A 27,994-nucleotide genomic window follows, 5' to 3' on the forward strand; every position below is an offset into this window, starting at 1 on the left:
CATTTTTATTTCCATTAAGCCGCTCTTTGACTTATGATGGGGGCAACTTCTCCCAACCATAACCCAGTTGAATCCAGGACCCAGACCTGAGTAGAATTTAAATGCATTAAATGCAACCATCGTACCGAATGCCCCAGCTTAGCCATGCAGTCTATTGTGCAGGGAAGATACTTCCCTTGGAAGCATGGGGTAGATCAGGGGCTTTGCTCCCAGCAGCTTCCCGGCATCATCAGAGAGGGCCGGGCCAAAATCCAAAGTCTGTGTGCACACATGCATCTCACTGCTAGCAACCTGCCCTAAAATAACGAGAGATCTAGAGCAGAACCATCCGAGTCCGGGAACAGCTGTGAAGTAAGCTGCCTGTTGTGTCATTTGTTCGTTCCTGTTGGGTCTGCTGGGCCAGTGGTATAGGAGACGTGGAGACTGCTGGTCACGTGTGTCACTATCGATAGGAGTTTTGTTTGTTTTCACTGAAAGCTACTTCCGCCTCTGTCTTAGTCACTGTTCCATTGCTGTGAAGAGACGCATCAGGACCAAGGCAGCTCAAAAAGAAAGCATTTAACTGGGGCGGGGGTTGTTTACAGCTTCAGATGGTTAGCCTATTATCATGATGGCAGGGAGCATGGTGACAGGCAAGTGTGGCAGCGGAAAAGTAGCTAAGAGCTACATCCTCATCTGTAGTCAGAGAGAGACAGACAGACAGACTGGGCCTGGCATGGGTTTCTGACACACAAAGCTTCATTTGCTGCCCCTTTAACCAAAAGATGACAGAGGCCAGAGCAGCAGAAGCTGTGCATGGGTCCCCAGACTTTGAGGAAGAGTCGCTTTGGTTGTCATTGCCACAGAAGGGAATGCAGGTGGCCCCAGATGCAAGCTCTCTGTGGAAGGGGTGCTGAGGTGGGCCGTGTAAGGGAGCGTTCCCACTGAGAGGGCGCCCAGCCATTGGCCTCTGTTAGCATGCCAGTGTTAGTCCTCTCCCAAGTGTGAGTAGACACAGAGCACACAGCAACACCCTCAGACCCTCACAGAAGTCCCCGGTGCCTGCAGCATGATGTCCAGCACGAGGCCATTGCAGTTCACTACATCCTCCTCAGAGCACCCTGGGCTGTGCTCTGCTACTATGCAGAAGACTTGCGCCTGAAGCTGCCTCTGCAGGTATGGGGGGGGGGCAGAGGGAGAGGATGGGGGGCAGAGGGAGAGCATGGGGGTCCCCACCCAGCTCTACATTTGATCGATACCTATGTACTGGGCTCAGCTGCCAAAACCATCACTCCTTGGCTGTGTTCCCATTTGGGGATCTCTAGTTTCCCTCTTACCTACTGTCACATGGAACCTCAAAACACCCGCTCCGTGAACAGGGGATAATGCCCTGCATGGCAGGAGCAGGAGCTTAAAAGCCTGGCAGTATGGAGGAGGCTGTAAGATGGCTGAGTTCCCTGCAGCACCGTCTGCTTAGGAAGCTCCAGCCTCGTGTGCTCAGCATGAAGGACAGCAGCCTCTCCGTGCCCCCTCCCTCCCCCCCCCCCCCCCGGGATGGCGTGCCTGGACTGCTCACCAGCATGGCACTGGGGTGGACAGAGACACACTGTTCACTTCTTTTGTTCCCTAGTGGCATGAGCAGTTCTGGTGCTCATTTAACAAGCCAAGCAACTCTCAGAGTCTGAGACCCAGAGAGGCGAAGGGTCTGCAGCAGGACCAAGAGTAAGAGATGCTATTTCTCTTGGCTGAGGCCTTCTGACTGGAGTCCCATTTGCAGATTTGGCCACGCTCTCTCCTCCCCAGCTGTGGAGATTTCCCTCTGAACAATTTCCTTTCCAGGACTTACCCAACCAGGCCTCCAACTGGTCAGCCACCCTTCTGGAGTGGCTGGGCATCCCCAATATCCTGCTGGAGCATGTGCCGAACACTCCTCCTGAGTACTACTCCTGCCAGTTCAAAGCAAGCAAGCTGCAGTGGTATGGGAGCCCCTTAAGCTCAGCAGGATAGCCTCCTGTGGGACCAGCCCCAACAAGAACTAGGATGGATGCGTGAATGAGACTGGGAATGACGGGATGGGCATATGAATGAACTAACTAAACACTGTGCTTTCTGTCAAATGCTCTCCTCACCTGGGACTTTCAGAGAATACCATCTGAATCCCAGGTGAGCGAGCCTACTGAACTAACCCCATTAGTCAGAATAGTGTGGCCGTGCTGTGGGACAAACATACCTCAAATCCCAGGAATGAATGCACAAGGCCCAAGTCACAATCCACTTCTGTTGCTAGAACAAAATACCCAAAGATGGGGACTCTGTTGAGAGCAGTTAGAGGCAGGGGAAATGGCTTAACAAGTCAAAACACTCGTGTAAGCCTGACAACTGATTCAACCCCTGGAACCCACCCAAAAGCCAGATGTGGTGGTGTACATCTGTAATCCCAGAACTCCTATGGTGAGAATTGCCCTGAAGCTCACAGGCCAGCTAGCCTGTGTGTACACCCTGCCTCAACAAGTCCCTAGGTACCGGGGCCTCTACACATGCACGGTGGGATGCACACACATATCATATATACATGGTGTGTATACATATATGTGCATGCACACACACACACACACACACACGAATAAAAAACAGAAAATAGGGCTTGGTTTGCAGTGATTATTGTTTACCTACCCTACCCTCCCACTGCACAAAATAAACTGCTCTTTAAAAAAGAAGAGGTGTGCCGGGTGTTGAAGGCACACATCTTTAATCCCAGCACTTGGGAGGCAGAGGCAGGAGGATCTCTGTGAGTTGGAGGCCAGCCTGGTCTACAGAGTGAGTTCCAGGACAGGCTCCAAAGCTACACAGAGAAACCCTGTTTTGAAAAACCAAAAAAAAAAAAAAGTAGCAGAAAACGTAATAAGAGAAAAGGTTCATTTAGCTTGCACATTCGGCAGCTGAAAGCTCAGTATTGGTGGCTTCCGCTGCTTGGCCTCTGGCTAGACACAACAGCAAAGAGAGATGGAGGAGGAGCTAGCTATGCCTGGAGAGGCAGACAGAGTTGTCTGGCTTCCTCTGATAACTGAGTCTCTCTACGACAAACCAGAACTAGTTCCTTCTAAGAGTGCAATCACATGACGTCATGCCTTTGCGCTGGCCCCCACTTGAGTCTCACTATGTAACCCTGGCTGTAGTAGTCTTTTCCCTGCCAATCTGGTCCCGCTGCCGCGCCAGCCCCAAATAACACACAGAGACTCTGTATTTGATATAATTCTATTGGCCAGTTACTAGTTTCTTATCGGCTAGCTCTGTATTAATTATTGACCCATTTCTATTAAACTAAGTACTTCCACGTGGTATTATCTTACCGGAGAGAGGGGCTGGCGTTCTGTTCTCTCCGCCCACCATCTTGGATCTCCTCCCAACTCCTTCCTCTCTTCTCCTTGTCTCCCAGTCCTGCCTATCTTGCTTTCCTGTTGGCCAACAGTGCTTTATTCATTAACCAATAAGAGAAACATGTTTACAGAATGACATCTCCCATCATCCACCTGCTTCTGATTCCCGAGTGCTGGGATTAAAGGCATGCGCCACCTCCGTGCCTAGCTTGACCTCACTCTTAAAGGTCCCCCCACCTGATCCTTCACAGCCCATGAACTTCAGTGAGACACTCAGACCACAGTAGTCCATTCCTTACTCTGTTCCAGTGTCCTGGGTTAGTGGACTCCCTCGTTATACCTTCCCTGACTGGTGAGGGAGACAACACGGATGTGAACAGCCCTCCCTCACAAACTCCCGGAGCCTCTTCACATTCATTCCTGGAGAGAGCAATTGTGTGCCCACACAAGGCCTAGACCTGGCCTCAATCATCGTTGCCTCCACTAATGAAGCACCCAGGACGCTTGTGACCCCTGACCCCCTCTTCTTGTGCCTTTAGTCCTTGTTTACAAGCTTCAGGGCAGGGAAGCTAAACCTTCTGCTCTGGGCCTTGTCCTCTGTACGAACCGTCTGCTTTTCCCCTGCCTTATGTGTGTGGTGTGTAGCATTTGTTGCGGCCTCCTGTCTGAGGAAAAGAAAAGGCAAAAAAGAGAACTGAGTTTATGTGGTATAGAGGCTGTCCTCCTTGGCCTCTGGGTGCGGGCCTCTGTGTACACAGCCTTCTCTGACATATGTGCCCATGCCTTTACTTGTATGTGTGGCAAAAAAAAAAAAAAAAAAAAAAAAAAAACTCCCATACTCTCAAATCTCTAAACTTTTGTCACCTCTGCAGGTTCCTTGGCAGTGACAACCAGGACACCTTCTTCACCAGTACCAAGAGGCACCAGATTGTGAGTGGAGTGTGATGCAGACCCTGATCTGACTAGATCCCAACCCTGAGGTCTTCATGGCCACCATAAAGCTCCCTATAGGCAGAGGGCGGAAGCCTAAGAGAATGCCCCTGACCTTGCTGTACGGAGGGTGGATATGGCCTGCATGCAGGACAGTGGGGGTGGGCCATGTCCAGACAAGTGAAAGCCAGCTCTCTATCCAGTACTCCTCCAGTCTGGGGCCCAGAACAATACATGTTTATGGACCTCTGGGACAGACAGCCAAGGTACCAGGCCTGGGTGAGGTGATCCTCTTGGCTGTCCAGAACAGACAAGGAAGAGGTCATCTGCCAAAACAGGCTACAGGGGCAGATCTGAGACACTAGGTGTTTCTCAACCTATGGGAACCTTTCACAGGGGTCGCCTAAGACCATCAGAAAACACAACCATTTACATCACAATTCACAGCGGTTGTAAATTACAGTTACAAAGTAGCAATGAAAGTAATTTTATGGTTGGGGGTCACCACAATAAGAAGAACTGTGTTAAGGGTTGCAGCATTAGGGAGGTTGAGAACCATTGTACTAGGAGGCGTGCTCCAACATCATGTAGCCAGGAGGACCTAGACAGGCCTGAGCTACACACTTATGACCACCAAAGGCCACTACTACAGTGGCAGAGGTCTCCCACCCCAGACAGGTACCCTAACAGAGCCGATCCTACTGGAACGGGGGTCCACGCAAGCCACGCATGACTAGGCTGGACTCTAAAGGGCCACGTGACTAAAGTCTTCTGAGTTTGTAAGATGGGAGAATTACTATTATCCCTCCCAGTGTGGTCATGAATGTGTGGCTGTGACACAGGACCTGGGTTTCAAGGCCTTGGGGACAGTCCATCAACGTCATCGTCTGTCATCCAAGGTTTTAGTACCAAGGTGGGTCTCCTACTGTGCTGTCATCACATGACCAGTAACAGGTGCTGTCCCCCATCCATCCCTCAGCTGTTTGAGATCCTGGCCAAGACCCGATATGGCCACAAGAAGAAAGGCTTATTTGGGCTTGACCAGCTGCTGGCAGAAGGTGTCTTCAGTGCAGCCTTCCCCTTGCATGATGTGAGTTTCAGGGTTGGGGGTTAAACCAGGGTGGCCTGGGAGTTACCCCAGTGCTACTGCCCACCTTGCCCACAGGAAGCCCTCTGTGACAGTCACACTGGGGTCAGGAACACTAAATGCACAGCCTTCTAATGTGAAGTAGTCAGGTTGGAGGCTGAAGGGTTCAGCTTAGTCTCCTGCTCTTGCTCGGGTACTAAGTCTGGGTTTCTCAGGCAGCGTCTCTCACTAGGAAAGACAGGAAGGTCTCCAGCACCCTTCTCCCTACCTAGAAGCTGGGCAGTCTGGGGCAGAGTCACTGTAATAGCTGCCTGGTGCTGCTCTGACTCCCATACTATCATCCTCATGCAGCCATGTGTGGGCCAGGATGTTATTCGTGTCCAAACTTTTCTGCAGTCTTCTACCACACAGGGGATGCTGAAGAGCAATTTCAAAAAGTCTTGAGTCATGCATGCCCAGGAAGCCATGGGGACATTCCTGCTTAATAGAACGGTGTAGAAATGTCAGGCACCCCGATACACACACACACACACACACACACACACTCACTCACATCTTACATAGCATTACTCATCATGTCTGCTGAGCTGGGGTACATGAAGAGTGGCTCATAGCCTGGGTACCACACAGCTTATGTGTCAGGCCTGGACAATCCTACAGCGCTGTTGGGCAACCTGCACCCCAGTTATTGTCCTGGCCAACTCTTTCAGATTCATCCCCTGCCCTGGACACTCAGCAGTCCCAGGAGTCAAGGGAACTCAACTTATATTTCCCTTCAGACACTTCTCATCCCCCAGTGTGATTATGTTGCCTGCACTGGAGGGTGGAATTGTGGGTCTGGGTCAGCACTGAAGTTCCCATTCCTAGACGTGTCCTGTGGTGGGGGCCGGTGGGGACTCGCGGGCAGAGCTAAAACATCACAGAGAAGCTCAGCTCAATGACGTCTTATTCCCAGGGCCCGTTCTCTGCAGTCCCTGAGAACTCACAGACCCTGGGTCTCACGCAGCGCCAGGTCTTATTCCAGCACTGGGCTCGCTGGGGCAAGTGGGTTAAGTACCAGCCGCTGGACCACGTGCGGCAGTACTTCGGGGAGAAGGTGGCTCTCTACTTCGCCTGGCTTGGTGAGTCTCGTCTTTCTGCTTGATCTTTGTGTTATGACAGCCTGCTCTCTTGGATAATTCTACTGCCAGACCTTATTCTCCTGGTAATAAAACAAACACTGTGTAGACGGATGGTTTTCTACTCAGTGTCACAAATAATGACATGGAGACTTAATTACTATTAGTTATGGAAGCTTGGCCTTAGCTTGGGCTTGTCCCACTAGCTCATAACTTTTTAAAAAATAACTTATGTGTATTTTATGTACAATGGTGCTTTGCCCACATGCACATCTATGTGAGGGTGTGGGAGCTCCTGGAACAGGAGTTACAGACAGTTAGGAGCTGCCTTGTGTGTGCTAGGAATTGGACCCCGGTCCCCTGGAAGAGCGGCCAGTGTTCTTAACCACTGAGCCATCTCTCCAGCCCCCGACTCTTATAATTTAACCCATTTATTTTACATTCTGTTACCTTATCTCTCAGTTCTGCCATGCTGCTTCCTCTGGGTCTGGCTGGCGACTCCACCCTCTTCCCAGAGTTCTCTCTACCCGGAAGTCCCGCCCATTCCTCCTGCCCAGCTATTGGCTGTTTATTACACCAATCACAGCAATACATTTTTCACACAGTGTACAAATATCCCACAACACTAGGCATTGCACTAGAGTCCCTTAGTTTGTGGGGCTTTCTTGACCCTGGCTAGCACCCATTCCCTTTTGGGAAGCTCCGTCAGGAATGTCTACCCTGAGAGAAAAGACATCCCTATGGGGGATTCTACTCCAAGCCATTCTGCTGGCCTCAGTCAGGCGGGCACCTTAGAGACGAGCTGTCCTCTCTGGGGTCCGCCTTCTAACCCTCCTCCCTCATCCTGGGATTTGCCTTTCCTGCTGTCCAGTATGGCTATGCTGGAGGACTTCTAGGGGTGGGGGAAGAAGGACTCTTCATCTAGGCTCTAGACAGAGGACATTTTATAGGTGTCTTCCTGGCCTCACAGGGTCAGTAGGGACCAGGCTGACCCCACAGGAAGCAGGTAGATGCACATTTGATGGATATGGGGTACTTCGGAGGTCCAGGTGTGGTCCATTGAGATGGTGCCCTACTGGGGTGTGGGGGTAAAAGTGGGTCCAGAATGACCCATACCTCCACTGGGGTTCAAGCTGCAATGCATCCTGTTTCTCCTGGAAAGACAGCAGTGAGCAGTTGGAGGTGGGAACATGCTAGGGAACAATATCAGGAGATTAAACACCCCATGGGGTTGAGTGCTGGTGGCGCATGCCTTTAACCCGAGCACTTGGAGGCAGAGGCAGGTGGATCCCTGTGAGTTCAAGGCCAGCCTTGTCTACAAAGCAAATGGCCGAACAGCCAAGGCTACACAGAGAAACACCTAAAATCACCCAGTGGGATGGAGTCAAGGGTTCACAGCTACTAAGCCAACACCGTGCGAGAGTCCAGAGTTGAGGGGAGATGCTCAGAGTCGAGGGCAGTGGCCGGAGGAGACGCCCATGCCTCTCAGGATCCTTCCAAAGGTTCTAGTTCCCACTGAGCTGAGCCTGGGTCCCCGAAAGCAACTTCGGCGCTAGAGCACACTTGTTTTCTAACCACTGGGTCCTGGGTTCCCCTTGCAGGGTTTTACACAGGCTGGCTCCTGCCTGCAGCAGTGGTGGGCACAGTGGTGTTCCTGGTGGGATGTTTCCTAGTGTTCTCAGACACACCAACGTAAGTGTCCCCTTACCTTAGCTCCCAAAGCTTCCTGTGCCTGGCGACACAGGATGACAGGTTGTCAGGCGAGTCCCCAGGCTGCCACTGACGCTCAACCTCTCATCCTTTTGTATAGGCTTTCCCTATAACAAATGACTGGCTTAGTGTTTTACTTTATCATGTAGCTGAAAGTTCAGAAAGTTACCTTTCATTGTTATTGTTGCGTATTTAAAAAAACAAAAAGGAAAAACTGCTTTTTAAAGAAATGCTGGGGTTGGGGGTGTAGCTCAATTGACAGGGGGCCCGCCAAGCACGCATGAGGCCTTGGCTTTGGTCCCCAGCATTTCATAAGGCAGGTGTGCTGGTGCACTCCTGCAATCCCAGCACTCAGGAGATGGGAGCATCAGAAACTCAAGGAGTCCTCAGCTACGTAGCAAGTTCAAGACCAGCTACGTTCAAGACCGTGTCCCCCAAAATATAACAACTCCTGAGAGTTCCAGGGTTGGAAGAGCAGGGATGGCATGTGGACAAGGAGTGGATAAGTTTCAGGCGGTGCAGCCTTCGGTGCCTGGAACCACACTGTCCCCCACAGGCAGGAGCTGTGCCACAGCTCGGACAGCTTTGACATGTGCCCACTCTGCTCTGACTGCTCTTTTTGGCTGCTTTCCAGTGCCTGCACCCTGGCCCAGGTATGGAGTGAGAGCTGGGGTCAGGGTGTTGAGGGCTGGCAGCTCCTATCGGTCCTGGCTCGCTCTGTCTGTGCAGTCAGAACCCTCAGCGAGCTCTGTCACCCCTGACCTGGCATTCAGGTTAGGTCTGGTTATGCCTCACCGATGACTGTCGAGGGTGTCACGAAGTCGCTTCTACTGCCATAGGTGTTAGATACGGCGGTCTTAGTTTGCTTTCTATGGCTGTCATAAAACACCATGAACAAAAGCGGCTTGGGGAGGGAAGGCTTTATTTGGGTTACACGGTCTGATCATAGCCTGTTGTGAAGGGAAGTCAGGACAGGCGCTCAAGGCAGGAACCCGGAGCAGGACCTGAAGCAGAGGCCACTGACTCATGCTGCTCACCGGCTTGTCTGTCAGACAGTCTCTCAGCCTGCTTTCTTCTACCTGCAGGGACCTTTCTTACACTGCCCAGGGGCGGCCCTGCCCAGGGACCTGCTCTCTCTCATCAGTCATTCATCAAGGAAGCATGCCGCTTAGTTCCCTACAGGCCAATCTGGTGGACATATTTTCCCATCTGAAGCTCTCTCTCCCCAGATAGCCCTAGCTTGTGTTGACAACAAACAAACAAAAACTAACTAGCACAAAAGGCTAATCATTAATCACCTGGAACCCTACCCCCAGGTCTACTAGCTAAGGTATCTCTGGAAGCTTTTAGGCACTGGCAGAACCAAGCCTGGACTACAGAATGAGTTCCAGGATAGCCAGGACTATTACACAGAGAAACTCTGTCTGGAAAAACAAAAAACACAAGGTCCCTGAGACTGGGTGAAACCAGGCAGTTCTGGCTCCTGAGCAGAGCCCTTCTTTCTCCCTGTGGGGCTGGAGCTCCGTGGTGGGCCTGTGTGGGAAGATGCTCCAGCTCCAGGAGACCAGGGCCTGTGAAAGGACCACCTGTCCTTGGGAAGACTTGGAGACCCCTTCTCCCCTCCAGGCTGGGCGGCTCTTTGACCATGGTGGCACTGTCTTCTTCAGTTTGTTCATGGCGCTGTGGGCAGTACTGCTTCTTGAGTACTGGAAGCGGAAAAATGCCACCTTAGCCTACCGCTGGGACTGTTCTGACTATGAGGACATTGAGGTATGTGAGCTGGGCTGGGTGGCTTCTGGCGAGGGTCACGCCCTACTGAGCATGGTTCCCTTTCAGGAGAGGCCTCGGCCCCAGTTCGCTGCAATGGCTCCTACGACAGCCCTGAACCCCATCACTGGGGAAGATGAACCCTACTTCCCTGAGAAGCGCCGTGTACACCGCATGCTGGCTGGCTCTGTGGTCCTCCTGATGATGGTGCGGGGGTCCTGCCAACCTGTCTTCCCCCTCCGTCTCTGTCTTCCCACTTCTGCTATCTCCTCCAGACATAAGCTCCTCAGTGTCTTGCAGAGAAGCCCTGTGCTTTGTGCCTCAGGGAAGGGCCTGAGCCCAGGGCCAATCGATGGGCTTTCAAATGGGGTGTGTATGCGTGTGAGGGCTTCCGGAAGAGCTTCACCATATGTGACATAGGGTACCCATTAAACAAGGGACCAGATTCCAAAAATGAACGGGACACACTAGTCCCTTTGGTACCTTCTAGCCAAAGACTGCTTAAAAGGACCCCAGCCCGTTCCAGGTACTATGAACCCCAATTTAGTGCTGTAAAGAGGTGGGTGGATGGGACACAGTTCTCCAACACTGGGTGTAAGGACACCATACATTAACTACCTGGCATGCTGACACCCCCGTCCTAAACCCCACCTCTGCAGAACCCAGGGGACACTGGCAGGCTGCAGATGGGGGCCCCTGCAAGAGGGACCTGTGGAGCTGCTACGGACCCAGAGGCCTGTGCTAGCCTGCGGGGGTGGGTGCTGGGTCCACAACAGGAGGCTCAGGACTTCCCTGGTCCTGCAGGTGGCTGTGGTGATTATGTGCCTTGTGTCCATCATCCTGTACCGGGCCATCATGGCTGTAATTGTGTCCAAGTCAGACAATGCCTTCCTCTCGGCCTGGGTGAGTCTCTGCTGCCCGTTCTACTTGGGGCTTCCGACCCTGCTCCTGTGCCTGCTCTGATCACCTGCTCCCTATCAGGCTCCACGGATTGCCAGCCTCACAGGGTCAGTGGTGAACCTTGTCTTCATCGTCATCCTCTCCAAGGTCTATGTGGTCCTGGCCCAGGTCCTAACAAGATGGGGTGAGTACTGACCAAATCAACACAAACATGGAGCGGCTGCCATGGACCCATATTCCCAGAGAGGTGTCTCCTTAAAATGCAGGAGCAGGAAGGGCCTCTGGGAGAGGAGGGAGGTCAAGAGCCCTCCGCCAGGGGACCTACTTCGCCTGCCTTCCTTACAAGATCCCTCAAGCTTGTGGAGTTCTCGGAACACGAGGGGGACCTCCATCAGATGGCCCAGGGGTGGGGGCTTAGCTGCGGCCAGCTCAGACCACTCCAAATGGTCACCAGCTGTCTACACATCCTCCGTCTCTGTCCCCAGGGGCAAGATACCTCTCCCACTGCCACTTTTCTCTACTTCTATTTCTGTCTTCAACTTCCCCAGGAGCAAATGCTAGGAGGCCTAACCACTCATCCCACAAGGCCCCGAGAGGAAGGGACAGAGCAAACTCAGGGTACAATGATCATGGATGGAAAGGGAACTCTGTGAGAAGGGAGGTCTCTGGGTGGATGCCGGGGGAGTTTTTACCTGGAAGGGGACACAGGCAGCGATGTTCCGAGAAGATGAGCAGGGGAGCAGGACCTGGCATAGGTTTCCCCATAACTGTGGGACTTTGAGTCCCCTTTTCCTCCAACTGACCTTTTATGTTCCCACATAGGTCTTGGCAAATTTTTGCACTGTAGTTCAGCTCTCACTCAGTTTTGAGCAGAAACTATTTTGTCCTTGGACATCCCCTCTCTCTCCCAACCTTGTCTATACACACTTTTAAATATTATTACATTTACTTAATATACGTGCATGTGTGCTCATGTGTCATGACTTGTGTGTGCTTATGACACATTAGTGCTCTCCTCCCAGGGGAGCTACAGGATGGAACTTGGGCAATCACCTTTATTCACTGAACCATCTCATTATCTTAATGAGGGTGCAAATGTTTGATTTCAGTGTTTGGGGGAGGGCTTGGCCAATGATTCCAGGTACTCCTAATTGTATTAGTTATCTCTGTTGGCACTGTGACCAAAACACCAGACAGAATGACTTAATGGAGGAATGATGTGTTCCTGACCATAGTTTCAGAGGTGACAGTCCATCACAGCAGAGAGAGTGTGATACCCAGGAAGCAGGGAGGAGGATACAGGACAGGATCAGGTGTGATACAGACCCAAGGGCACCTGCTTTTTCCACGTAGTCCCCAACTTCCACCAAATCCCAATATTATTATTATTATTTTTATTTATTTTATATAGCCAAGTCCATTTAAATGAAAACAAACATTTATAGACAATATTTGGGAATTCGGGCGTCGTTCTTTCCAAACTACTTCCTGCTGGTAAGGGGCGCTGTCATGGGGGAATCGAAGAAGATTCAGAACCCAATAATATTATTTATTGATCCATCTGACTAATAATATTGATCCACTGATAAGGTTAGAGTCCTCCTGAGCTAATACTCTCTGGAAACAACCTCAGGGACAGACCAACAGGTATGCCTTAATAATCTAATTAACCTAGTGAAGTAGACAGTCAAGATTTACCACTACCTTCATCAACATGTTTGAGGAAAATTTAGAAATTAGACATTTAGGACTGCTATATATATGCATTGACCCCCTCCTTTAATGAATGTCTTTAACATATCTGGACAATATGGCTTGCTCATCACCCTGGATGGTGGCGTGGTCTCTGGGGAAGGGCCAGCACACCTGGGGACTGAGTGAAAGCCCCCCCCCCACAGAGATGCACCGGACACAGACTGCATTCGAGGATGCCTTTACCCTCAAGGTGTTCATCTTTCAGTTTGTCAACTTCTACGCCTCGCCTGTGTACATTGCCTTCTTCAAGGGCAGGTAGGTGGTCGCCCTCTAGACTTGTCACCTCTCCCCTGTGGCTCAGAGGGGTCAAGGGGTCAAGTCTGTGCTTCCCCCAGGCCAGCCCTGGGGGGGGGGAAGACAGAGACGACGCCCAGAATCTAGTCCCTCACAGCCTCATAACTTGCACCCTGCTAGGTTTGTGGGATACCCAGGCAACTACCACACCTTGTTTGGAGTCCGGAATGAAGAGGCGAGTGTTCTGACACACCCAGCCAGGGAGCGGGGGCTAGGCTCCCCCTGTGCCCACTGAGGCCGGAGTTAGATGCCACTCATGGTGCCTGCCTTCCTCCGTTGTCCCAGCCAGAGGCCAGGCTTACGGCTGCTTCCCAGGACTCCAGGACTCGTGACCACCCTGATTTACCACCACTGTCCAGAGAATCACACGCCTTGAACCTTAGCCCTTCTCTGCTTTAACCCAATACACACCCTAAGCCCACCTTAGGGTGCCCACCTCCCGTGAGCCACAGTACTGCCAAGGTCCCTGCTGGCTAGGAGGACACCGAGGCGGTGCCCCACGGCCTCATTGTCTGGGCTTCTCCATGGCTGCCCTCTTACACTATCACTAGTGTGCTCTGCTTGTCTTTGGGACCTGGGGACTCTGGGAATCTGGAGAGCCTGGCTTCTGGGATGAGCAGTGATCCTTGCAGAGTATGGCATGTAGGTTATCTCTGGAAGCGATAACAAGAGCTTCAAGACACCAAAGCATAAATACCAAGGAGTAAGGAGTGGACCCTGTGCTGCCCAGACACCCAAAGAATGTGTCTCTCCACTTCCGGTCTTGTTAGCTGAGGGCCAAGTAGCATTAATTAGAGGTGCAGGCAGGGTGGTGGGGACATCTGGACTTGCCCACTGGTGGCTGTGGAGCTGGACTTGGGGGGCATGGGGTCCCGCGGCCACTCCTGAGCACCGGATCTGGAAGACCCTTCTTTTTTTAGAGGAGGGGGAACAGTCATCTTCCCAGGGCCTGGGCCATTAGCTCATCTTACTGCAAGGTGGCTCACCTCCCTACGGGAAGCTGTCCACCTTTACATTCCCGGGGAAGGGATTGTGTGGGGAGAGGCCAAGCAGAGCAGCTGCCCCCCCCCTCAGGAGCCTGAGTGAGGCTGCTGTACCACATTGTGCAGCTCTCAGCTCTTAGTGAGGCGCCCAGGTCAGACTGGCTTGGTGAGGAAAGGGCTACACCTGATCTTACCTTGAAGTTATTTGAGACTCAGTGGCTCAAGAATGGCCGGATCCAGACGCTGCTCAGGCACTGAGTTCTCAAGGTTTCGCACCCTGTGAGAATGCCGTCCCACGGTCCCACAGCGGACTGAGCTTCCCGGGGCGTGGCATGCATTCCTTGGGCTACAGTTGGCTGAGGAATGAGAGGGCACAAACTACAGCGGCAGGGAGGCACAAAGGGAGGGCAGACCTCTGCAGTTCTCAAGGTACCCCAGGCACACCCTATGGGAGGGAAGACACCTTGGAGGCAGAAAGAAAGCCAGGCGAGTGCGTGCCTGGTCCCTCCCCTCAGCTAACCTGAAGTTGTGCCGCTGCAGTGTACGGCTGGAGGCTGTCTCATCGAGCTGGCACAGGAGCTCCTGGTCATCATGGTGGGCAAGCAGATCATCAACAACATGCAAGAGACCCTTGTCCCGTAAGTCACCGCCACCCTGCCCTGGCAGCTTCTAGGGACCAGGGTTTCCTCATTGTACTAGGAGGATAAAGAGCAGGCAGGACCTGGCGTACCCCCAGACCTCTCTGGATAGCCTCTCCCATCTGTGGTTATGGTTGGGGTGTTGGGGAGCCTGTCACCAGCAATGTCCCTGGAAAGCCCTGTCAGAGGAAGCCAGGGTTCCTCGGCAGGAGGCCACATAGGCCAGCACGTATTTCCTACCACTGGCTGTAGCGCCCGCGCTACAATCTGTTCCACGAATCGGGCGAAGGCCTAGAGATTGAAATAAAGACAAGACAGCGGGTCATTCGTTCAATGGCAAAGTCGGAACGCCAAATGCCAAATGCCGTTTATTTAGGGGCAAGAACGGGCTTAAATACCGACTTATAGCACAGTGGAAAATCACAGGAATTTTTGGCTTAGCTCCTCCCTGTATTGTCACGAGGTATGGTTGTCACAGGGTGTGTTGTCACGAGGTATGGTTGTCACAAGATGTGTTGTCACGAGGTGTGGTATCAAAACGGGAAGAGTACCTACAACAGCCTTGGGGCAAGGAGTTCCCAACAACAGCTTCAGGCTAGCTCAAGGTGCCTTGGGGTCCTACAACTGGCAGCCAGCATGAGAAGGAGAAGCATGGGGAGGCCTTGGGCCTCAGGCTTGACTCCTAGGGATGCCTGTTTCAGGGTTCCCTTGTTAGGGACCAGCTCCCCATCCCTGTCCCTCTAGCTTGGGACTGTGGCATCCCTCACAGGCTGGAGTCCTCCAGAGATTCTGCCCAGGGATAATCTCCTGCCCGAGGCCATGCCAACCCAGATGCCCAGTAACACCTCCAAAAGGCAGTGTTCGCCCTGATGCTACAACCATAGCAGTGCAACACGTGTTCTATGCATGATCCCTCACCACCCCTGACAAAGCCACATCCACCCAGGACTGACACATGCCCCCCCAGGTGTGATGCCGCCACATGTATGTGGTCCCGGTATGATGAAGGAACATACCTGGCACCATGGCCTCTGCTTTCCTGGGACTCGGCTGTTCCCCTCACTAGCTCCTTCCTAGCCTTGCTGTGGTCCCATCCTCCAAAGGTTCCAGGGGTCCAGGTTGACTTTCTTGAAGACACAACAGGGAACCAGAAGAGCAAACTCCATCATGTCCAATAGAGGGTGGATGTGGGGACAGCCATGCCATCTTCCACTTCCTTCCTGCAGAAAGTTGAAGGGCTGCTGGCAGAAGCTGTACTCCAGGAGAAGGAAGGCTGGCATGGGGGCCCACCCGGAACCTTGGGAGGCTGACTATGATTTGTTGCCTTGTGAGGGGCTATTCCATGAGTACCTTGAGATGGGTAAGACCCACACAGCTCCTGGCCTACCTTGAAATGCAATGTGTCACTGGGAGGTAGCTGGGAGACGGGAGGGGCACTGGGAGTCAGGCCTATAGATCCTAGCAGAAGAGATGCAGTGGCAACAGATCGAGGGTAGGGGTTGGAAGGAAGTCTGGGGATGCCGGGGCAGAGCCAAGATTCTCCAGCATGTGAAGTGAGGTACCCCGCCATGTCAGCCTAGAGGACTCGTTTCCTCCAGCAGCTTCCAAAGTTGTGAAACTGCCAAGTAGTGGCCCATAACCCATGGCTTGAGGGGTGCGATGGTTTTGAGGGCTGGGTTTTGCCTGACTGAGACGAGGGAGATCTGGCACAGTCATAACTTAGTGAGCCCAGTGTCTCAGCAGAATACATGACTGAGTTGCCTGGCAACCAAAGCATAACCAGTTACAGTTGCAGGATCATTCTGTGGATAAAAAACCGGGTGGGTTACAGGAATCGGGTTGACACTATGTACCCTCCCGCCCTACACAAAGACATCTGACGACATCGCTAGCAATTTTACAGAAGACTCAAGCTACCTTTGGAGATAAAATGGGGCCAGTAGCTCTACAGCCAGAGACAGGTTTTGCTTTCCTTCCTGCCATTAAGAGTCCTTGACTTCAAGTGTCCTGGGTGGCCAAGGCCGTCCAAGAAACACCAAGATCAGAGCAGTGCAGATCAGGGCTCCAAGCCCAGGGGCCAGTCAGGAAGGTGGGCAGTGACCCTTGGACTGAATACAACAGGAGGGGAGGAAATAGGGTGAAACCAACGACCTGCTGCTTTGATGGGCAAGCTGGGCGTCCCTACCCCATTCCCGCCACGGTTGGTCTGAGAGGTTTACCAGCTCCTGCCTGTCAGTGCTGCAGTTCGGATTCGTCACCATTTTCGTGGCCGCCTGCCCGCTGGCACCGCTTTTTGCCCTGCTCAACAACTGGGTGGAGATCCGCCTGGACGCGCGCAAGTTCGTGTGCGAGTACAGGCGCCCGGTGGCGGAGCGCGCCCAGGACATCGGCATCTGGTTCCATATCCTTGCGGGGCTCACACACCTCGCGGTCATCAGCAACGTGAGCAGGCTCCCGGGCGCCTGCTGGGTGGGGCAGGGGTGGGGCGGGATGGGGGTGCTGCTGACGGCGAGCTGACCCCGCGCCCGCAGGCCTTCCTGCTGGCCTTCTCCTCCGATTTCCTGCCGCGTGCCTACTACCGCTGGACGCGCGCCCCCGACCTGCGCGGCTTCCTCAACTTCACGCTGGCGCGCGCGCCGCCCACCTTCGCCGCCACCCACAACCGCACCTGCAGGTGAGCCCTGGGCAGAAGAGAGCAGATCCGGTTTCTGTGTTATTGATCCATTCCTCCCCCGATGCCTGCAATCACCTCTGAGATATATGGTCTTTCTTTGGTTGGTCTTCGAGACGTCTCTCATGAATCTAAGGATGGCTTCGAATTCTTAGAAATTTAAGATTTGATGTATCTGAATTTGCCAAAAAAGTGTATAGGTGATCAGGAAGGCCAGAACAACTGGACACAGATGACTGTGAGTGACCATGTGGGTGCTGGGAATTGAACCCTAATTTCTCTCCAAGAACAAGGGATCTAAAACTACTGAGCCATCTCTCCAGCCCCTGGCCTTGACTTCTTATGTAGCTGAGTTACTCTCTTGCCTCTAGTTCCCCAGGGCCCCTGGAGCCTGGCTTCCATATGTAGTTTATTTTTATTTTTATTACCCGTGTCTGGAGTTGAAAATGCACACCCCTTTCTTTCTTAAGTATCAGTAAACAAACTTATGTCAGAATTTACTTCAACACATTTAGTAGTAGCCTGGAGTCTTATTAAAGTCAAATGTCTCCTTTACTGGTTCAACAGTGATTGACAGGAGTTACTTAGGAGTAGGTTCCCTAATTCTTCAGGGGGTTCTCTTTCTCTTTCTTTCTTTCTTTCTTCCTTTCTCACTCTCTTCCCCCTTCCTTCTTCTTTTTTTATTTTTATTTTTTAGTGTGAATTGGTGGTTTGATTGCTCTTGCTTTTGTTTTTTTCCAGACAGGGTTTCTCTGTAGCTTGGAGGCTGTCCTGGAACTCACTCAGTAGACCAGGATGGCCTTGAACTCAGAGATCTGCCTGTCTCTGACTACCGTATACCATGTGCCACCACCACCCAGCTGTGCATTGATGTTTTGCCTGCATGTATGTCTGTGTAAGGGTGTCAGGTCTGAAGTTTATAGACAGTTGTGAGCTGCCATGTGAATGCTGGGAATTGATTCCAGGTTCTCTGTGAAAGCAGTCAATGCTCTCTCTCTCTCTCTCTCTCTCTCTCTCTCTCTCTCTCTCTCTCATCTATTTCCCCCTCCTGGGTGGATCCAGGTGTGTCTTTCTTAGGGTCCTCTTTGTTGCCTAGGTTCCCTGGCGTGTGGCCTGTATGCTAGTTATCCTTTGCTTTATGTCTGATATCCACTTCTGAGTGAGTACATATCATATATGTCTTTCTGGGTCTGGGTTACCTCTCTCAGGATGTTTTTTTCTAGCTCTGTCCATTTACCTGCAAATTTCAAGACATCATTGTTTTTTACTTCTGAGTAGTACACCATTATATAAATGTACCACATTTTCTTTTACCATTCTTGGGTTGAGGGGCATCTGGGTTGTTTCCAGGTTCTGGCTATTACAAATAATGGAGCTATCTCTCCAGCTCCTAGGTTTTCTTTTTGGGAAAACTAAAAACCAAACAAACCCAGCCAACCCAAACACTGATTGGGAGTTGATGTATGTATCTCATTTTTTGAGTCTTCTATTAGTGATCTGATCACAGTGGGGTTTTGCATGTTTTGTAAGAGCTTGAAAACATTTTCTTAACTTTGGAGCATGTTTACAGATATACCCTTAGGCCTGGGTCCTTGCCTTTTGATTTTCTCCTTTCTTCCCTTTCCCTCCTCACTGAGCCCATTAATACCAATAGATGTGATCCAAACTCCTGTAAAACGTAATGTCACTTTCTCCAGATGGCTGTTTTTGTTATATGTATTTTGAAGTTCTTAATTTTTAAATTTATTTATTTATTGGTATACATCGTTCCTCCTGCATGTATCCCTGTAGGCCAGGAGAGGCCTACGGATGGTTGTGAGCCACTGTGTGGGTACCAGGAATTGAACTCAGGTCCTCTGGAAGAGAAGCCAGTGCTCATAACCTCTGAGCCATCTCTCCAGCCCAAAGTTCTTAATTTTTTCAGAGATGTTTGCCTTTTATTCTTATTTCTCCATTATATTTTTAACTATACATTTCCCAATGAAGCCCCCTTCTCCTGCACAGTGATCTCCACCCACCTATTTGGTATTTAATACAATAACTCCATCTTGTTACAGAGTTTTGGATTTATTTAAAAACACAGAATATTCTTAGTTATGCTAATCAGACTTAATGGTGTATCTTCTTAACTCTGAGGTTGTAACTGTTCCTTGCACGTGTTGGTTCTCTCCTCCAACATGTGGGACCTGGGGATGGAACTTCAGCCATCCGGCTTGACTGATGGCAGGTGCCTTTCCCCACTGAGCCACCTTGCTGGTCCTGCAGGTGCTTCGTAGGCATTGTCCTCCCTCTGAGCACCTTGTTCTTCCTACTGAGTAGCATCTTTTAAGTGGTTTCTTCAGGAAGAATATGAGATGGGTAGGCTTAGGTTTTTGTTATTTATTTGAGACAGAGTTTTGGTATTTAGCCCCATTGCCCTGGAATTCACTATGTGGACTGGGCTGGCTTCAAACTTGCAGTGATCCTCCAGCCTCAGCTTCACAAGGGCTGGGGTTACAGGCATGTGCTACCATGCTAGTCAGTTCTTTATATTTTTTAAAGAATTTTTTTTTTTTTTCTGAAGATCCAACCTAGGGCCTTGCACTTGCTAGGCAAGCACTCTACCACTGGGCTAAAGCCCTGCCCCAAAAGATATTTTTATGTGTGTTTTGCTTGTGTGTTTGTATGTGTACAACATAATTACATTGCCCACAGAGAAAGATCAGAAGAGGGCATCAGGCTGGACATAGTAGCAAATGCCTAAATCCCAACACTTAGGCGGTAGAAGCTGGTGGGTCTCTCTATGAGTTTGAGACCAGCCTTGTCTACAATGCAAGTTCCAGGACAGCCAGAGCTACATAGTGAGACCCAGTCTCAAAACACACACACACACACACACACACACACACACACACACACACACACACACACGCACACACACACACACAGAGAGAGAGAGAGAGAGAGAGCACATCAAGTTCCCTAGAACTTGAGTTATAGACAGTTGTGAGCCATTCCAGCCCCTCAGTTCTTAGCTCTATGAAAATATTTCTCTGTGTTCTTGTCCTTCAAATAACAAATACAAATTACAGGTGAAGTCATTTTGCTTGTATTTTGGGAACTACTACTCATCTGTGACTTGCTATGCCCTCCCTGTAAAGACACAAACAATGAGAAAGGAGAAAGAGTTTTATTTTCGCTTGTGGTCTCTGAGGCTTCAGGCCATGGTTGCTGGTGTCTCTGTTTGGGGACTGTGGGTAAGGCAGAGGTGTGCAGAGCGGAAATGCTCACGTGATGACAGCCAGGGAGCAGGGAAAAGATAGCGGGGCTGGAGGCTAAGCACACTCTCCAAAGACATGATTCCAGGCAGACGCTTCCCCCAACCAGGCACTGCCTAAGTTTCTAACCCCCCCTCCGCCCCCCAGTGCTACCTGCTGGGGAATCAGCTTTCAATACATGGAACTTCAGGGGTGTTCCAGATCCAACTATAACAAGGACTTTTGCTTTCAATGATGTTTTTATTTTTATTTTTTTATTTTCTTAGTTTCTCAGGACAGGGTTTCTCTGTGGCTTTGGAGTTTGTCCTGGAACTAGATCTTGTACACCCTGGCCTCGAATTCACAGAGATCTACCTGTCTCTGCCTCCCTAATGCTGGGACTAAAGGCATGCACCACCACCACAGCCTGGATAATGATAGTGTTTTTATTTTTTAACGATTCATTATTTTAAATTTTGTACACAGTGTTCTGCCTGCAGGCCAGAAGAGGGCACCAGATCTCATTACAGATGGCTGTGAGCCACCATGTGGTTGCTAGGAATTGAACTCAAGACCTTTGGACCAACAGGCAGTGCTCTTAACCACTGAGCCTGATCTCCAGCCTGATATTTTTAACATTTAAGATTTCACCCCTGCCCCACCACACAGGGTTCCCTAGGGCTGCCTTTCCTGGAGTGTGGAAATCTCTCTTTACGGCGTCACAAACATAGGAAGACGTCAAAAGATAAGCTGGTCGGAGATAGTGCAGTAGCTAAAGGCAGCATGTTCTGGTAAAGCACTGGCTCTCAACCTCCTTAACACTGTGACCCTTTAATACCGTTCCTCATGTTGTGGTGACCCCAAACATAAATCTATTTTTGTTGCTACTTCACAACTGTAATTTTTCTACTGTTATGAATTGTAATGTAAATATCTAAGCCTTTTTTCCTTCCTTGATTTATTTATTTATCTATTATGTATATAGTGTTCTGTCTGCATGCATCCAAATCTCATTACAGATGGTTGTGAGCCACTATATGGTTGCTGGGAATTGAACTCAGGACCTCTGGAAGAGCAGCCAGTGCTCCTAACCTCTGAGCCATCTCTCCAGCCCAATATCTGTGCTTTCTGATGGTCCTAGGCAACCCCTGTGAAAGGGTCATTTGACCTTCAAAGAGGTCACAACCCACAGGTTTTTACTGTTGTGGGCCCCGCAGTGGTGACGCCCACCTTTAATCTCAGCACTCAGAGGCAGGTAGACCTCTGAGTTCCAGGACAGCCAGGGCTATCACAGTGGAACGCTGTCCCAGAAAACCAAAAGAACCACTGTGGTAAGGGAATAAAGCAGCTGCTGACTTGTAGAGATTATATCTTCTGGGTATAAGTAGATGGACATCGTTTGGAGAAGCCTTATTGGGCAGTTACATCTGTTAAAGATATTTGTAGCTTACCCAGTGGGGTAAAAGACAACCTTCTGCATCCACCCATTGAGGACCTTAGCAGTTAAAGATGCTATCAGAGTCCCTGTCTAGAGGTAATTCCTATTTCAGGGACCATTGGCAAAAAGTTGGTCTGTGGGCAGCACCAGAGGCAGAGGAGCGGAAACAGAAAGGCTGATTCTAGATGGACCACTTGCCAGCTAGAGCACTACCCTGAGTCTTGTGTCTCTTGCAGGTACCGGGCTTTCAGGGATGATGATGGACACTATTCCCAGACTTACTGGACTCTCCTGGCCATCCGCTTGGCCTTTGTCATCGTGTTTGAGGTATCCAAGGCATCTGAAAGTTTTCAATGACTCCCATCCTCTTGCTGGCTCCTGTACTTAACTGACTTGCTTTGCCTAACCTAAGCTAAGCCTGTGGCATGGAAAGGGTCAGTAAGACCAAAGGAACGGCCCTGTTGTTTTCCCAGCCCATCAAAATTCTGTGCATCTTACTTTCCCTTGCTGACCTCTGTCCCTGGCTCATGGGCTAGCATCCATTGAGTGCATCCATTGAGGATTGCAAGGTGCTGTGGGGAAATCTGAAGGGCCATACACCCTAGTCTCTTGAGTTGCAGGCCTCTGCTCCTCCAGCAGTTTCACTCACCTGGGGAGCCTGCGTGCTCCCCTGAAGGCTACAAAAGTTTTACCAAGGGCTGGGTGGGTGGGGCTTCTACCACCAGCACGTGGTGTTCTCCATTGGCCGCCTTCTGGACCTCCTGGTTCCTGACATCCCAGAGTCTGTGGAGATCAAGGTGAAGCGGGAATACTACTTAGCTAAGCAGGCGCTGGCTGAGAATGAGGTGAGCATCCAAGCCCTGCCTCTATTGCTCTCTGGCCACGTGACTAACCTTAGTTTCCTCCTGGTCAGTCCTGGCAGCACATCTAGAGTGGGTGAAGGCCCGAAGGGCTTTAGCATCACTTCTATTCTGTAGCCAGTCTGACAATTCACTTTCTTCAAAACAGGCTCTCCTTGGAGCAACAACGAAGGATGACCAGCTCCCAAGCTCAGAGTCTGTGCCTTCCAGCCTAGGATCTTAGAACCTCCAGGCAGTGGTGGCACATGCCTTAAATCCCAGCACTCAGGAGGCAGAGGCAGGTGGATCTCTGTGAGTGCAAGGCCAGCCTGGAATACAGAGCTAGTTCCAGGGCAGAGAAACCTTGTCTTGGGGTGGGGGTGGGGGATGGACTGGTGACCTTGTCTCCTCCACCTCTGAGGTCACAGCAGGGTTCCTGGAAGCTAACACTTGCCTGGAAGACTGCTGAAGAAGCACTAGGTGACAGTTCATGGTGCATGTCCATGGCCACGCTCCTATTTCCAGCTCGTTAACCACAACACTTGTTTTAGACTAGACATGACCCTTGGTCGCCAGTCTTTGGCTCACACATACTGCTAGGCCACCCAAATGGAGCAGCAGTGCTTAGAGAGACATCCGTTGGCCTTCAGGGTGCTCTCCTATACTGCCACTCCTAAGTTCCATGAGCCAATGACTTGTCCCGTGTCCCGAGTCAAAGGGGCTGTGTGAACCGCTGGCTTCTGTGGCTCATTCTTACACTGCTGGCCATTGCACTCAGAATCTGTCCTTGCCTTGCCTCACCCATGACTTTCTCCTGTTCCCAACAGGGAGGATCCCTGTTTCCTGTCTCTAAACCAAAGGCTAGGGATCCTCTGTATGTATTCCTGAAACTTAAGTGACCAGGAGGTTGCTTACTGTTGACACCTCCCCCCAATAACTCTCTGTCAGCTGAGCAGGTTAGACCCTGCCTCCTCATGGCTCTATTCGGTTCTTTTGTAGCGTTCCTTGTGATAGTGGAGGATCAGATCATGCCTCCAGATCTACCTTCTGCCTTTCCTCACGTGGTCAGGACATGTCTGCTCATCTGCCTTAGACCCAATACACATCCCAGGTCACAGTAGGAAGCTTGCATCTGCCCCTCCTTTCATACCTAACTCCCCAGGGTCTCTGGGTTCTGTGTCTTGGCCTCTATCCCGACAGAGCAAGGGCCTCTACAGAACCCGCTTTGTCCCCTGTGCCTTCCAGTGCTAGGCCAGGGACTCAGTGCATAGCAAGCTCAGAAGGGGGAAGGCTGTGGAATGAAGGCCCTTAGGCCCTTATAGTGGAAACAAGAAACAAGAAAAACCAGAAAGCAGATTTCTGTGACACCTGGTGGGCCTTTTCCCATTACCTCCATTCTGTGTTTACAATTACTTTTCAAATTGGGTACAACTTGGGCCCTTTCCTGTTGCTTGCCTCATGTTAGCTGGGTTAACTGTTAATTGCCACCTATTTCCTAACTTGGCTGCCCACTCCTGCTCCTCTTCAACCATGCTGGAATAAAGGTCTAAAAGTCACTACTGATCTGGGCTCATTTCTGTAGGGTTGTTAGGACTGGTGAAAAGAGGTATATGCAGTTTTGGAAAGGCTGCGTGAAGCTTACACATTCTCTTTGGAATCCTTTTTCCAAACCCCGTGCTCACCCACCTACCCATTGCTGAACTTTGTCAACTCTCGGCCTCAGACATGGCTCTGTGCTTACTCTGGCATTTGACATAGGATGGGGCTGCCTACTGAGGCTCGCGCACATGGCTACTGGACAACCTACATGGCTACTGGACAACCTAGCCAGTTCAATGAGTGCAGTTGCTAGGTAAAACCTTACTACCCGCAGCACACGCACCTTCTTCAAGCTGTTCAGCTGTTCTAGTCTTTAAAATCTCCTATTGCGAGTAAATGTGGGGCGAGTTCTCTCACTGTGGGCTCTAGGGAATGAATGAAGGTCTGGCTTGCGCAGTGGAGTGCTTTGAACGAGAAGTGGCCCCCATAGGCTTTGGCAGTTAATACTCAGTCCCCACTTGGTGCTGTTATTTGGGGACAGCCTTGCTGGATGGAGTCCTAAGGAGTGGGCTTTGAGAAAGTGTTACTCCAGTTGGGCTCTGCTTCATATTTATGGGTCAGGATGCAAGTTTTCATCTCCTGCTGTTATGCTGTCTCCACTACTACAGGCTTTAACCCCATGCAACCATAAGCCGAAATAAACTCTTCTGAAAGTGCCTTGCTTTATCACAGTGGCAGAAAAGTAACTAATGCATGCGGTGAGCATTTCTACCGGCTAGGCCACTTCACTGGCTCTATCTTTACCCAAACAGAAGAGAATGCTTGTTTTACCGGAAAGAATTTCATGTAAACACAATGCTGGAACCAATGCAGGGTGGTCCATGCCTTACCCGTCCAGAACAACTAAGCCAGGAGTGAGCCGTGGACTCTGACTACCACTGCACACCAGGGTCTTGTGCATATTGGCTGCTGGGACCTGAGAGTTCACCCACTGTGGGGCCGTTCTGCAGGTGTGCTCAATCAGGGTGCATATCCTGGGATGGAGACACTGGGTTACAAGCCGCCTAGCTCTCACTCCTTTAGCCAGTTTAACGGGATCTTCTATCTCATGGGCACTGAAGTGGCTTTTGTTACTTCATTACCCTTGCTCTGCCTCCTCCATGCCCTTCCCTCTCAGCTCCCACTGATTAACAGGCAGAGATCTGCCCCTAGACCCAACAGCCTCAGCCTGGGTGTTGAGAGCCTGCCAGGAATGTCAGCAGAAAACTGGGGATGTTGCTGATTTTGTAAACACCATGCTGCTCCCCAGGCAGAGCTGTCTCAGTTACCAGTTCTAGGGCAGCCATTGACTGGGGTGGGAGTCTGGGTCAAGGTGCAGGAGTAGGCAAGACTTCCTCATGAAGACACTACTCAACAGCCCATTGGAAGGGACAGAAGGGAACAGTGCTAAGGATTGCTAGAGAATCACAGCATGGATTAGGGAATCCTCCAGGGACATTGTTACCACTTGTCACAAGGAGAGAGATATATACTGCAGAAAATGAGTCTCAATCACACTGCATCTGGTTTCGGGTTTTATTTTAGAATTTATAAAATTCCAGTGTCATCCATATTCATGAGCCTTTACACATGTTTGCATATAATCTCCAAATTCCAAAGTTAAGGCCAAGGGATGGATGTAGCTATGGAAACATAGGACATGGAAGACATTCAACAAGGAGGAAAGGATACTCCCCATCTCTGCCTAGACCCCTCAACAGCGTGGAGGCTGCAGGGAGGTGACCCGGGCACAATTTCATAGTCCTTTTTAACAATCAGAGAAAAGGACTGAGACCCTCAACAGTATAGGGCAGGGTTTACGTTTACAGCGCTTAGCAATAAATGGAGATGTGCAAAATCGTGGTGATAATTTAAACTTTACCTTCGGGGGCTGGGAAGAGACTGGATGTTGTAGGGTGACAATGAAGAGAGATGAGGGGCAGGAGGGCAGGAGAAGTAAGGTGTCCCCAGTCTCATATGTACCACTCCTGTAAATGGGTACATGTGGGACTGCCTCATCTACAGGGAACTGGTTAGACCTGAAAAGCAATTCTGGATCCACTTAGGAGTCTACAGGTAGCCAAGCCTGAGTTATTAAATGGAGAGTGAAAGACTTGGGTGAGAGGCATCACATCAGAAGTGACAGTTGCCAGGGAAGGCCAGGAGATGGGCACAGGCTGGCTTTTCTAGGAACCCAGGCATCTGGGACAGGGCATGTTACTAGTTGATCAGATGACCTGGAAATAAAAGACCTGTCCTCAGTCTCCACAACACAAGAGGGACACTTCTGTTGGGGACTTTTCCTGGTGAGGGCTGGTTACTTCCTGTGCCCGAGAGAAGGCCTCCCTCAGCTAGCTGCACTCCCTGCCCTGGCCCTTCTAATCCATGCTAAGTCATAACCTCTACTGATGACACCTGCCCAAGACTGTCCCGCAGGACTGCTTAAAGCATCAGGTGTGCCTGCCGGAAGCTGCATGGTCAGGCTGGACGGGAATAAGTGAGCAGCCTGCTCCGGACCAGCCCCTTAACCATGTGGCCTGAGAGGAAGCAATAGCTTTCATCCCCCTAAACTCAATGGCAAGAATCACCAGAAATGTCTCAATCAAGAAGAGCCCGGGGTGGTACACGAGAGTACTATCACGCTGGCTGAGGTAGAAAGAAGGCAACTGAACACGGTGTCTGGGTGAGGCAGAGGCCAAACGCTGTCACTTAGGGTCAAGCCCCCTCCCCCACCAAAGAGAAGCCAGCCTCTACCTCCCTTTGCCCCCAAAGTCTCAAGCCACCTCAGGCTACTGTGACAGCCACAGGGAACCCAGGTGGCACACAGCCATGCCTCTGGGATATTTATCAGTTCACGAGGCCGGAGCTGCAGTAGGAACCCCTGATGCTTTCAGAACCCAAGTGGGTGTCATCAGCCCTGTCTGAGGACCCAGGCTACCCTCTACCTCTATCACCAGGACATCTGACCTCTTGCTGTCCAAAACCATGCCTTCCTCCTATCCTGTAGCCTGTGCTAAGCAGATTTTGACAGCTAAAGGAAGCTGACTGCTTTCCACAAATAGGAAGGTCTGGGCGACAGGTGGCGGGCAGGAGGGAATGGGAAAGGAAGAGGGCAAACGTTTTGGCTTTTATAAAGTCAAGGAAATTTATTTCCTGAGGTCATGACACAGGAAGTCAGCTCCTAGCCGCTGTGGAGCTCTGGTGTGAAGGTCAGAGCGCTGACTACATGCTGGGTGGACCAGAAGCTGGAGTCTGTGGTCACGAAATGCTCCAATACCTTGCTAAGTTAGTGTTTCACACAGTGGCGTCTGTCCCAGAGCACAGCATCAGGAGCAGACCCTGAGCCTGCTGGGTGCTGACCAGGCCTGGAGAAGCAGCCACACAAGGCCAGCCCACCAGGCTTTGCGTGGAGACCTCGGGGAAGGGGAGAGCATCAACAATTTATGAGGGTCCAGCTGCTGGGTCAGATTGAGACAAACCATTGTGTGGTTGGGTTTGGGCAGCAGGCTGGAAAGGTTTCTTTTTGATCATTATCGTTTGGGGCCCCAAGGGAGGGTCTTGGGAGCCACCTGAGCCCCAAAACTGGGAAATTCTTCAGAGCTGCTCATATCAGGAGCCTGTGGGGAGGGAAGACACAACTTTAGTACCGGTGGCAACACCACCCACACCACTCCCCTAGCAGTCTGGCCCGTAG

The 27,994-nt window shown here is 51.0% G+C and overlaps 2 protein-coding genes across 4 annotated transcripts in view; one reads left to right on the forward strand and one right to left on the reverse strand.

Annotated features, from left to right (window-relative positions):
* Window positions 1-22,966, forward strand: part of Ano7 (anoctamin 7) — a 28,706-nt gene extending 5,740 nt beyond the window's left edge. Inside the window, exons 4-23 of the mRNA XM_051190831.1 lie at window positions 1,048-1,155; window positions 1,819-1,955; window positions 4,229-4,286; window positions 5,266-5,376; window positions 6,329-6,494; window positions 8,093-8,183; window positions 8,758-8,854; window positions 9,828-9,971; window positions 10,038-10,175; window positions 10,773-10,871; window positions 10,950-11,052; window positions 12,767-12,878; window positions 13,038-13,092; window positions 14,441-14,538; window positions 15,765-15,898; window positions 16,775-16,980; window positions 17,070-17,212; window positions 22,120-22,210; window positions 22,609-22,728; window positions 22,892-22,966. Coding sequence (XP_051046788.1) covers window positions 1,048-1,155; window positions 1,819-1,955; window positions 4,229-4,286; window positions 5,266-5,376; window positions 6,329-6,494; window positions 8,093-8,183; window positions 8,758-8,854; window positions 9,828-9,971; window positions 10,038-10,175; window positions 10,773-10,871; window positions 10,950-11,052; window positions 12,767-12,878; window positions 13,038-13,092; window positions 14,441-14,538; window positions 15,765-15,898; window positions 16,775-16,980; window positions 17,070-17,212; window positions 22,120-22,210; window positions 22,609-22,728; window positions 22,892-22,966 — 2,286 coding nt within the window. The remainder of the gene's footprint in view (window positions 1-1,047; window positions 1,156-1,818; window positions 1,956-4,228; window positions 4,287-5,265; window positions 5,377-6,328; window positions 6,495-8,092; window positions 8,184-8,757; window positions 8,855-9,827; window positions 9,972-10,037; window positions 10,176-10,772; window positions 10,872-10,949; window positions 11,053-12,766; window positions 12,879-13,037; window positions 13,093-14,440; window positions 14,539-15,764; window positions 15,899-16,774; window positions 16,981-17,069; window positions 17,213-22,119; window positions 22,211-22,608; window positions 22,729-22,891) is intronic.
* Window positions 22,967-25,822: 2,856 nt separating this feature from the next.
* The window catches only part of Hdlbp (high density lipoprotein binding protein), a 56,993-nt gene continuing 54,821 nt past the window's right edge, over window positions 25,823-27,994 (reverse strand). For all 3 annotated transcript variants that reach the window (XM_051190832.1, XM_051190834.1, XM_051190833.1), the window contains exon 28: window positions 25,823-27,917. In XM_051190832.1, coding sequence (XP_051046789.1) covers window positions 27,831-27,917 — 87 coding nt within the window. In that variant the 3' untranslated portion in view covers window positions 25,823-27,830. The remainder of the gene's footprint in view (window positions 27,918-27,994) is intronic.

This window comes from Phodopus roborovskii, unplaced genomic scaffold (assembly GCF_943737965.1).
Source record: "Phodopus roborovskii unplaced genomic scaffold, PHOROB, whole genome shotgun sequence".
Classification (NCBI taxonomy): domain Eukaryota; kingdom Metazoa; phylum Chordata; class Mammalia; order Rodentia; family Cricetidae; genus Phodopus; species Phodopus roborovskii.